The sequence below is a fragment of the Penaeus chinensis genome, chromosome 18 (assembly GCF_019202785.1).
Source record: "Penaeus chinensis breed Huanghai No. 1 chromosome 18, ASM1920278v2, whole genome shotgun sequence".
NCBI lineage: Eukaryota > Metazoa > Arthropoda > Malacostraca > Decapoda > Penaeidae > Penaeus > Penaeus chinensis.
This window is the reverse complement of record NC_061836.1, coordinates 3,450,089-3,462,588: the sequence shown is the minus strand read 5'-3', so window position 1 is coordinate 3,462,588 and position 12,500 is coordinate 3,450,089. Positions and strand designations below refer to the sequence as shown.

At 37.9% G+C, this 12,500-nt stretch overlaps 1 protein-coding gene across 16 annotated transcripts in view; it reads left to right on the top strand.

Annotated features, from left to right (window-relative positions):
- LOC125034842 (longitudinals lacking protein, isoforms A/B/D/L-like) overlaps positions 1 to 12,500 on the top strand; it is a 58,313-nt gene that overhangs the window by 14,973 nt on the left and 30,840 nt on the right. Inside the window, exons 5-6 of one of the 16 annotated variants that reach the window (XR_007115724.1) lie at positions 10,692 to 11,233; positions 11,540 to 11,680. The exons of 8 other annotated variants lie outside the window; for them this stretch is intronic. Coding sequence is in view for 7 of the 8 variants with exons in the window: in XM_047626859.1 (XP_047482815.1) it covers positions 10,692 to 11,177 (486 nt within the window). In the remaining variant the exon portion in view is untranslated. Of the gene's footprint in view, positions 1 to 1,686; positions 2,709 to 5,096; positions 5,871 to 6,353; positions 7,935 to 10,691; positions 11,234 to 11,539; positions 11,983 to 12,460 lie in introns of those variants that run through there. 7 more of the 16 variants (XM_047626859.1, XM_047626858.1, XM_047626871.1 and 4 more) reach the window with 7 other exon arrangements.

Here is a 12,500-nt window from a genome sequence, read left to right as displayed (position 1 = left end):
GTTCACATAATTCCTGAAGAGGGCAAAACCATGACATAATATCCTCTTAAGAGTTGTAGAGGAACTTCGGAATTGTGGCTCTCTGTCTGTATGGTGTGGGCATCTTCCATGGGGATCTGCGGGGACTCTGAGAACAACCCCAAAAGTGTAAATAGATAATGTATTTGAGCAAAAAATTCTGATTGTTGGTGCTTGGTCTTCCTGGCCATCTCGCAGATCAATCTTTACCAAACTGTGGTTGTTGTGTTCTTTCAGTATCGTGAATAACTTGTTTAATTTGCAAACGTAAATCAAAGTAATTGGATTTAGGGAGGCATGTAAACAGGGGGATGAATATGAGGCAAATAAATGGATAACATTTTGAAAGGAAAACAGGTGGAGGATATGGAATTTTCTATACGCTTAGAAAGTGTTTCTGAACAGCAAAGTTCAGTTGAGGCAAATGAATGAGCGATTGTGTGCCTACTGATGAGTATGGTTTTGAGTGTAATTCTCAGACCATCGGTATGTGAGAGGAGAGGTACCAGGATATCCCATTGTGATTGTGCTTGGATGGAGAAATCTCACTGTCTGGAAAATCTTTACAAATTTTACAAAGATACTTAACCCCTTGATGACAGGTGAAGAAAAAAAACAAAAAACAAAAAAAAAACTACGCTCTGGAGATCAATGGCAATGTTCTGAGTTTGAGCGCGGGAGTTCAGTACATCAAGCCGAATCACTGGCTCATAGCATTTTGGCACGCCGCCGTGGCGTACAGCTGCACGCCACAAATCGAGCGGTTTGTTTTGACGCCTCACGGCATGACCCGACGGGAAGGGGTTAAAAGAATGAATGTTTAGATGTGACACAGTAAGGGAATCCATGTGTATGACTTTGTTTACCACTTCATGTTCAAGTGTGTAGGTACATACATAAAGTACAAAGAAATTCTCAATAACATGCATTCATACACTTGAAGCTTAATCATTTACCTATACTCAAAATTTTTGATACGGAATTCATCTTCTGAGATAACCTCTAATAGCCAGGCATGCCTATAGCCATCATGAAAAACCACCTGATCATGATGATAGCACTATAGGCGTCACGGCTCACAAAAACAAGTCGAGGGGGAAGTTCTGCTTCTTATACCGTCATTGTAGGGTCTAAGTTTAATTATGTTTTATTATTTTGCTAATTCTTTTTTACATGAATAATAATAATATTATATTATATTGTCGGAACTATTTATTGTAATTCAAGCAACGGATATATTAAAGGAAATATTCCTCCAAGGAGAAATTTAAGGAGTAACATTGCTGACTGGTTTGAAATGAGCAACCGCTAAAATGGATTGGGCATAAGAAGGTTGGCACTTACTGAGGGAAAAGAATTTACCCTGGCTTTTTTTTTTTTTTCTTTTAGTTTTTTTTTTTCTATAAAGTAACTCCCCTCCCCCCCCCAGCTTTATTAGGAAGTAGACTTTACAAAAGGTATGCACTATGCACTAATGTCTTTCTTATATGCGAAATATCATTTTTATCTCTCTGGGATCCTTTCAAGTAAATTAGAACTGGTGTAGTAGTTGATGATGACTTGCCTTTTGAATCTGATAACTTCTTGTCAAGTGTAGAGTGAGAGGAAGGTGGTGGTACAATAGCATAATGGCTCAGGCGGCTGCTACAATGTGTCTCCTCTCCGTAGGTGGGTGATGGCCGAGTGGCAGGTAGCGGAGTGACGGGTGACGACCCTGGCCCTTACACCTGTTCTGTGTGTGGCCAGGAGTTCGCATGGCAGGCTCAGTGGCTTGTGCACTGTGCCACACACTCGCCCTCAGCTGTAGCTAAGTTTCGTTGCCCCTTCTGTAACTATGGGACCAATGACCGGAGCAACTTCCGCAGACACGTAATTGTACACACCGGTGTCAAAAATTATATTTGTCCTCGTTGTGGCAGAAGATCAAATGACCGAAGCAATATGAAGAAGCACGTTATGCGATGTGCAGCTACGCCACCAACGCACACATTGAGCTAGATATTTGTTTAGAGGAAGGGTGAATTATTTCAGTTTATTAGTGATGATATTATTATTATTATCATCATTATTATTATTATTATTATTATTATTATTATTATTGTTATTGTTATTGTAATTGTTATCATTAACATTGTAATTATTATCATTATTATCAATATTATCATTATTATTAATATTATCGTTATTATCAATATTATCATCATCATCACTATCTTTATTTTAATTTTATATTATTATCCTTTTTTTTCTATATAATGTATCTGATCAGGGTTTATCAGGAGTGACAATTTATATAGTGGGTGTAGGTTACTCCAATATTGCATTTTGATACATTGTAGGAAAGGTTTTTGCCACCTTTCAGTACCTTGCTCTCGAGTTGTGAATATGATATAGATTTTTTTTCCATGATTTATAACCTTCTTTAATCATTTAGTAGGGTATTCAAAGCAAATAGACAAATGTTACAAAGTGTGAGGGCAACAACCCAATTTAACTTATTCTTTGCAACAATGGTAGAATCTGCGGAATACCATGTATTCTGGTATTTATTGAAGCTGTGTTTCAGTAAGGCTAAAGGTCATCAAGAATCTTGTTGGCTATGTGATATTCAAGTTATTTTTTGTACTCTTGAAGAATATTTTTTTTTCTTTTTTTTGGAAAAGATAATAAAGTTTGATATTGTAATAGAACTTCTGACCTTTCATTTATATTCCAGTTAGTCTTAAAGAAATCAGGTAGGGTCCCAAACCTGTGTTGGTATTCTGATATTTATATTTTTTACATTTTATATGTAATTGTGAATCGCTTTTCAGTTTGAAAGGTGTAGATAAGAAGCTTTAAGAAAGATTGCAATTAGTATCTTGTATATAGCAACATTTGATAATGTTTCTCTTCTTATAGATATCAAGACAGCAAACCATGAAATTACTGTTACTAAAAAAAAAAAAAAAATGGCTATATTACCTCATCTACAGTAGGAAAAAGGAAAACAGAAATTGTTTGTAAAAATTGTTGAATTGATATACACAATTATATCCCTGAATATCAAAAATCTGCTGCTGTGCACTTGCTTATTTTTTGTATCTTGATGAGTTGCTTGAAATGTCGATAAAAGCTGCCTTTACATTTCAGTACTCTCAGATTAATGAAAGCATCACTTTCGACCAGGACTCTCATTGTGAAGACGTTGTTTCCTGTTTTACCAAAGTGTTGTGGTTGGCTTTTGTGGGTTTGTGGAACCTTCACCAGAAAGAGAAAAATGTGAATTACCTTGGGATGGGTTTGTAGAAAAAAGAGAAAAAAAAATTAACCTTTCAAAAATATTTCACAGGAAAATATCATTATCACTATCATTATCACTATCGATATTAAATTGCATAGTATTTAGAAGTTAAACTGTTTTTTTAAACTAGTTGGAACACATGAGCAAAGGGAAGGAATTTACACCCAGGGTTGAGTTCTCATTACCAGACTTGCCATGAGGGAAGTATACATATTAATTTTGTTAATTTTGCTTTTCGAAAATTTATAGTAAATACAGGTTAATTCGTGAATGAGAAGTGCTGTTAGCTTTATATTCTGAATTATAGATTGTTGATATTGATAATGCTCCTTACTCCATAAGTGCACTTACATAATATCTAGTAGGGATATAAAATCTTGTTTTTGGTGGACTGGCTCATCTAGTGCCAATCTGATAATACCTGTCTGTATGCCTATGGAACAAATCATGGATCTTAATATGAAAGATTTTATCAAATAGTCTTGAAGGTCTTGGCTTTTTCCTCCTGTTATTTGACTCCAGTCATAGTGTGCCAGGGATGAATATCTGGAAAATATGGAAACTTGTACAGAATTGCCAAGAGAACAAGATGGGATATGAGATCAAGATTGCACACACCTTTGAAACCTAATTACAGGCAGGTTGGAGAGAAATTAATCTGAGCAAAAAAAAGTTTGGAGAAAATAAAGTGACAGGAAAGGAGGTTGTAGCCACAGTCAAGAATGTTCATTCGTGATAATCAATGAAGAAAGTGAAGGGGAGTTTTTGGAGCCTAAAGAAAGAATTTTCTTCATGAATCTTGACCTTAGAAGTAAAAATTTCTTGATAATTCAAGGTAGGTTTTGGATTAGTATTAACCCCTTCACGACGGGTCACGTCTCTAGACCTAACAAACTGCTCGAAATGTGGCGTGCGGCTGTACACCGCGGTGGCGCGCTGAAGTGATACGAGGCGGTGATTCGGCTTGATGTACCAAACTCCTGCGCTCAAAGTCAGCGTGTTGCCGTTGATTGCCAGAGCGTAGAGTTTTTTTTTTTAGTTTTCTTCACCTGTCACCAAGAGGTTAACCTGGCATCTACAGTTCAAATTTCTTGACTGCTGGGTGTGCAAGAAATGGAAAAAATCATTCTAGAAAACTATTTATTTGGAGGTAGAGGGCTTGAGGTCAGGAGTCCAGATACAGGGGGAGCTGATGGCTTGGTCATATGAGCGAAGGGAAGGTGGGAGGGTGTCAGTGAAAGAAGGATGATATTGCCACTTGAGGTTTATTGGCTGTTAGCCTGACTCAGCGGGAATGTTTGAATTGCAGTTTGATATCTGGCACAGTTTGCAGATTGATATATGTAAAGGAAAAAGTATATATTAATAAAAAATTATGTTAGATGTATGTTTCTGATGTGTACATCATATTAATACTTCGACAATCTGTGAATGATCAATATATTGTATGAGTTGAATGAAAGTTGAGTTAAAATATTACTTAACATAACATTTTTGTAGAGGAAAAAACAACAACTGGGTATTGCAAGACATTTAGTTATTTTATGGGTTTATTTATTCAAGGATAAATATAAGGGGGGGTGGGATGTATAAAGGCAAAGCTACATTTGCAGTCCAGCTGGTCTGCTGATTGTATTGAACAGTACCAAACTTTAAAGGAAAATGTGGGTGGAGCTCCGAGAAATGAGGGAGGGAGGTGGTCAAGGGAAGGCTAGAAGAATTAGAGAACTAAAAAGGATTCCCACTAAGTGGATCTCAAGTAGGTACACTACTGACGGAGGCTGTTTCTTTGCAGCTTGAAGAAGCTGGGCGGATGCTGGCGTGTGAGCCAGTTGGTGGCCCTATGGGCGAGCCTAGGGGTGAGGAGGGTGGACAACTACGTTGTCCTGTGTGTGGGCGGGCCAGCAGCCGGCGGGATCACCTGAAGCGCCACATGCGCATCCACACCGGGGAGAAACCTCACAAGTGTCCGTATTGCCCCTTCCGCAGCCTGCTTAAGTGGAATGTTAAGTCCCACATGCAGCGGCGCCACAGTATGAACTGGCTGCCCATGGGAGATGCACAATGAAAAGCCAGGAGCGGACAGGTGCCGAAGGTGCATTAGAATACCAGTGTCATGGGGTAGTAGACTTTATTTAGGGTTCTGAGGCATTAGGGTGTGTGTTGCCAGTGAAGTGAAGTGAAGGCAGCTGAGCAAAGACATTGACATGAAGGATTCATCTGGACTTTGTTATCAGCTTTGGTTGATTGAAACAATTGTGGATGAAGCCAGCTCTAGTGTGATGCAATATAGTGAGATGTATGTGATTTTAAGTATGGGAACATAATGGATGTTGAATGTATCCAAAGTGGAGCAACATTTTGATATTTTAACATTACAGTGCTTAAAAGTAGATGTTCTCAGTTGATAAATTTTGTGGTAAACATATTTCAAAATTTGAGGCACACTTTGTTAGACTTTTGTGGAGTCATTCACATTGTGCATATCCTCTTAAAATATACAGAGATTTTGTAATTGGAATGGAATGCCAAAGTATTTATTTGTTTTTCAATAAAACAAATCAGTATCTTTGTTGTTTATCATTACATTTCCTGTTTAAGGCAAGCTTGAGGGAAGGAAAATGGTCACTTGTTTGCTTTCTTTGAATGTTGGTAAGTTGTGATGTATATCTTTTATTTCTCCTTTTTATTTTTTATTTTTTTTTACACTGCAATTATCCATTTGGATGGCTTTGTAGAAGGCGGGCTTAGGGAAGGGAAAATCCACAATTGATGTTTTAACACTTGGCTGTGAATACTTGTGTAGTTGTATTTTATTATTTTTTTCTCTTTCTCTCTCTTAATCCTTTTTGGGTGAAAGTGTAGCCATGGTTGGTTGGGGGAATATTTTTTTCAATTTTACTCTATGATGTGAAGTAATGATTTCCTGTAACAAAAGTTATATGAACATGAGTTACACGAAAACCTACCTATCTCGACTGTGTAACCTGAATGCCCACGGTGGTTGTATATCATAAAGCTGAGGGTGGAGTAACACGTGTTGTCTCCCCAGGGGTGTGACGCGTCGCAGGGGCTTAGGTGTAGGCACTGCGGACTATTGGCGAGGAACCCCTACCACCTACGGCAGCATGTGATGATTCACACTGGGGAGAGGCCACTCAAGTGTAACCTTTGTCCATACTCCTGCATCAAGACTAATGACCTTAAGAAGCACATGGATACACACACAGGGCAGAAGAGATACCAGTGTCCCTTTTGTCCCCACCGTAGCGCGAGGCGGAACAGTATGAGACTACACATTGCCAGCAGGCACAGTCAGTTAACTGATGTCCACCCGAGGTCCTCCAGCCCTTGCGGTCAGAGCTCGGAACACCTGGAACAGTCTCGCAGTTTACGGAGCCAAGCTGCTGCTGCTGCTGCGGTTGTGGCTTCCGCTTCTTCGCTCAGCCAGGGACATTTCCCTAGCCAGCATTCCCCAAATTAGATTAAGAAGGGAAGTTTTAATGCTTTTTAAACTGCTGAGGGAATGTTGTGTGTGATTTTTTGTAAAGGAAAATTGTAAGAAATTATTTTTCAGCTAGCTTATAGGTAAATTTTCCCTTGCTTTCTCTGGTAAATGAAATTGAATATGTATATATTTTGATTTTAGGTAGACTTCTTAAGTCAGACAGTTATTTTTAAACTGAAGAAAGTGCCAATAATGAGATGCTTATTGTTGTGAAAGAAGCCAAATTATTTGATAGATCTTTAGTATGACCTATATTTATTTTTAATTATTTATTTACTTATTTTATATATATATATATATTTATTTTTTAGTGCTGTCATGCATGTAGTCCAGTTAAGGCCCAGTCTTTGAGGAAGAGTCCATATGTGGCCCAAAGTACTGTAGGAAACAAATGATGCAATAAAAAAAGCCTGCCAGTAATCTTTCAATTTAAGCTTTTTTTCTTCTGTAAGCTGAGAGATGAATATGTTGACATTGCTGATATATGTAGGCCAACACATATTAAAAGATCAGAGGTTTAGGGATAATGGCACACGGACTTCGCAGTCTGTAGTAGAAACCAGTTACAAACAGTGATTGGAAGATCAATAAATTCTCCTCTCATTTCCCCCTTACATATCTTAACTGTTTACCTGTATCTATTGTAAGAATCAAATATGTGTCTACATCTTTGTTATTGTTAATATTTTTTTATGTCCTATTCTATGTTCATATATATTTCTCTTTGTCTCTTTTATTTTTAATATGTCAACTGTATTTCTTGTAGTAGGTTCAGTATGTGAAAAGTTCTTTGACTTGTGCTAAGACATGGACTTTGGTCATGGCAAAGGTGTAACTGCATGAAAGCTGGTACTGGGTAAGAGGCATTTATTGTTGCAGATGATTTAGAACTGTTCTGTAATTTTTGTATCACCTTGTGTAAGTGATAATTTCTGTTGGACTTTCTAAATGTTAGTAGACCACCTATCTCCCCATTGTTTTTGTGGAACTTTGATAGTTCATTTTAAACTGATTAATTGATACATGATTTTGAATATTTTCTGTTGGTTAATACATCATGCAGTCAAGTTGACCATGGAAAAATAAGAATTTCTGTTGGATAAAATACAACTGCTGATGGGATTATTTTTCATTTTATTCTTGTCCCTCATAATGCCATAATTGTAGAGCCTCAAAATTGATTGTAAGACAGATTTATGCCTAAAGTTTTAATCAGCACTTTTGTGAAATATTTTCTTGGTGATCTCTGTAATTTTAAAGAATAACAAATGTTCAGAGTGTCTGTCTCATGTAGATTCTGTTTCCCAGTTCACATACTTGATAGCTTGATTTCCTCTCTCTATATTAACCTGACACTGACGGGCATCAGAAATCTCTTGAGTGTCATAATCTCTAGTGATTTCTGGCAACGTCCAGACACTGGGCATGGGAGTCAAGTAGCAGAATTTCCCGTTCCATGCGCTCTGGTGTGTCACTGCACGTACAGCTGTACCCCGCAGACCAAGCGGTATGTTATAAGGCTTGTACATGTGACCTGTCTGTAAAGGGTTAAGAGTGGACATCCCTGTATTAACCTATTGGATCCAGTTGTGTCACGGCAATCACATGACCAAAAATCTTAGCACTAGGCTTATGTGAGTGGCTGCTCTACTGGGTGGCGGCTTGTAGGCTGGGCGCACTTGAACATGTGTGACAAAACTTTATGCTTCGTATTTGCAAAGTTATTTCCTCATTTTATGCATAAGCGTGTTAGCTTTTGGCCATTTTCCATTGTCTATATTTGCCATTTGATTTGCATTATCCAGATAATAATAGATTTTTCTTCATACAGACACCATATCATCTATCTAGGTAGTCTACAACTCTGCGTAAGAAAAATAAAACTATGTAACACTTTATTTGTGTAAGTTTTAAAGTATTTAATTTACAAAAATTCTTTAAACATTTTCTGTAAGACAACCTGTGTCGCCGGTCATGGCGCCAGAAATACGATTAGTGTGCATGGAAATGGCGTCCTCCATGGAGCTGCTGCTCTTCCAGTCATAGCTCACGGATATTACATTCCCTACTTGTACATCGATAGGAATAATGCAAAATCGCCAAATGAGTAATAAACCTAAGGGATTTGTGCACTCACAGTGAGTCTTCCATCACCCTGGCCTTCAGCCAAAACTCCTAATAGCAGGTTCATGTTACCCGGCCTACAGCCAGATTTTCCCATGATGCCATGTTCACGCCACCTGCCCCTTGAGTCAGATTTTTTTCGTGATGTGACCATATGCAAGGGGTTAAGGGATTCAGTTGTGATATATGCTAATGCACGAGTGATTTTTTAGTTTGTAAAATTTTATTATTATTACTATTAATTTGTTTTTTTATTATTATTATTTTATTTAGAACCTTCAGTCATGTTAATAAGAAAATCCAATAAGACATTTGAATATTGTGAAGAGTTTTATTTTAGATAATTGTATACCACAGAGGAGTTAATGATACAGTATTGTCTTTCAGCTATTTATTGAGAAACTAAATAGACTTCTCACTGTCGATTGTTCATAATTAGACAGTTTCTCTTGCAAAATTCAACTCTGAATTAGTTGTAGTTAGGTAATGAGCAAGCGAGGTTGTTTGTTTGTATGTACGAAATTTCTTGTATTTGATATCATCCCATCCTCAACCCATTGTCTTCCTATCAACTAAACTTGTTTTTTAAAAGTGAAATCTTTCTGGCTTTTCAAAAATGAGTTTTTTAATACAAATTGGACAGTTATTGCAACTTGCACAAAGTGAGATCTCATTATATCTTGTTTAAAGAACTATTTATTTATTTATATTTGGCACTTCTGAGGCATTAATACATAGGTAGTTTACTTAGGATAGTTCAGTTGTTGCTGATATTTAAGAAAAGAAAATGTATTTTATGTGCCATAGTGTAAAAGCAAAGTAAAGAGCTTTTTAAAAGGATTGACCTTTTTTTTAATAATCCTTCGCAGGAGGAAGCACGCAAGTATGTTACACTTTTATTTTTTGCTTGAATTATTCTTGTCTATGTTGGTTTGTTTGCCTGTAAACATCTAGAAAAGAGAGGTGAAGGGTTAGGCTCTGTGATACTAAAGGGTAATTTGAAAGTTAATTTGTGAGAAGACTTTAATTTTGTGGGGCATGAAGAATGGCATTGGTGTGTATTTTTATAGGGTAAGGGAGGTTGTTGGGGTGTGTTGCATTCGCACATGATAAAGTTTGGTTGAAGTGGAAGTTGTACTGTTTTGATAAACAGTTGTTTAGGCTTCATCTACTTGTTTGTGTCCTTTGTATGGAATTATGGTTTTACGTCTGGGAACAAAAATGTGGATGGCTTCGTTGTGGGAGTGAAATGCAAACAACAAAAATATTAAGGAAAAGGAAAAATAACACATAAATTATATTTTGGCAAGTGAAAGTATGAATTCTTGAAAAAAGTGTTTGGTTATCTTAACTGAAAAGTTGCTGTATATCTTTTCTGCAATATGTGCATAATATAAAAACATATGAATTTTTTTTTATTGATTTGTTTTCATATTAATAGTTTTCTTTTCCATTTTTTCCGTATAGGTTAATTTTACTATTATTTTGAGAGGTATTTATGTATCTGTACATAATTCTTATTATTATCATTATTTTTTATTGATATTTTTGCCAAGTAGGTTATCAAAAGTGTATTACTGAGGTGTTTTAACCTTTTAATCCATGGGAGAAATACTTCAGCTGTAGCTACTGATGAAAAACCTTGGAAAGAATAATGGAAAGGATCGCATGCCATTCTCCCTGGTGAGAAGAAGTAACTTTGAGAGTTTGTTAGCTCATTGAGGCAAATGAGAAATAATGGGGAATGTCTCTTTGCAGTGGGTGTGGCCATCTTCACAAAGTGACGGGGTAGCGGGTGATGAGAGAGCTCTACAAGGTGATGCTATGGCATGTGAGAGCCCAGCTGCAGTGGGTGGTGGTACCATTGGCCCTGGTGGAGGGAAGGTTGTTAGTGCCCGGGGGGCTCCTAGCACTCACCTTCTGTGTCACTTGTGTGGGTATGTTGCCCAGCGAAGGCAGCACCTGGAAACCCACGTCCGCACGCATACTGGAGAGAGACCCCACCAATGTCCCCATTGTAAATACAAGTGTAGTGATCTGAGCAATCTGAAGAAGCACATCCGAATCCATACTGGGGAGAAGAAGCCCTTTGCATGCCCACACTGCCCTTTTCGTTCTGGAGAGAACAGCAGTCTCAAGAAACACACAAGGATATACCATACTCCTGATAATTCAGTGCAGCCCCAGGATGCCTTTGCCATGGCCACCCAACCCACTTACCCTTGGCAAGATTCGGCCATGTAATTAGATTACTCTAGCCCACATTCAGATTGAAGGCAAGGTCAGGGTATTTTTCCTGGGTAAGGATAGGCTTAATTTTTTTTTTCCCCCCTTTTTTTTTCTGTCAGGTGTTGCATTTATACATTTTTTGATGGAAGTAGGATTTGTAGAATTATGCTGTTTTTCTTTTCTGTAGCCTGAACTGTCTCAGAGAAAAAAATGATAAGCTTGGAAGTAGACAAGTTGTATTAATATGTAAATACTGAAAGATGTAAAGTGGATAGCCTTGAAGAATATATAGATACTGAGGCATAGTAAATGTTGCAGCGAGTTTTACCGAGCATTTGGCGTGTGCCCTTTCTAAAGCAAGGTTGTGCTCTTTGCAGTTGGTGCTCAGTTCTCCATGGGTATCTGGCAGTGGGCGACGAGACCCAGAAGTACATTCAGGCATACAAGAGGGTCAAATGGGCATGCAGCCTGCTCACTTGGGCCCTCGCAGTTTGCAGGTGGCTATACAGACGACATACCAAGGAAGACCGAGCGAGCACAAATGTCCCTACTGTACTTACACTTCGCGACTTAGCTCCAACTTGCGGCGCCATGTTCGGACGCACACTGGTGAAATGCCATACTCCTGTGCAAACTGTGACTTTCGGTGTAAAGATGCCAGCTCAATGAAGCGACACCAGATAACACACGCCCGACGTTCGCTGCACCCCTCGCAAACCACAGTTGACAGTGCGAGCAATATATAAAGACTGCAGAAAGTAATTCTTTTCTGGCATAGTATATTTTTTGATAAGTAAAAATAAAAAAAGAAAATGATTTAGTTAATTTCTTTTGTTTCATCCCTATTTGTTTATCATTTTTGTTAAAGGTCGCTGTAGGAAGTGGATGCCTAGGGAGCTTTTTAAGAACATTCAAGATTCATGGCCAAGATGAAAATCATAAGAAAAATTGAAAAGATGATTATTGTAGGTGTCATCTTATGATTGTGATAAAAGAGAAGTTATGATAATTCCTTGTTTTATTGCATTGCACTAAGCTATGGCAAGAATTTCTGATAAAAGAAAGACACTGTAATTGGCACTGAAGTTTTAAAGTTTGAAGAAAGGATGATCTATTCTTGAAGAAAGAGCAAGTACCATACTTTCAGTTTTGCCTGTTTCTTCCAAAATCACTCCATGACACTGAAGATGAGAAAAATTACCTTTGTTGGGACAGGGAAATTACACACTGTTGGCGTGCATTTTTTAAGAAGTTGCTTGGCTGGTACATGGTAGTGACGCTGTTGGGTCTCTTTGCAGTGGGCGGCCCCCCAGATGTACAGTGGGCGGGTGTTGGGTG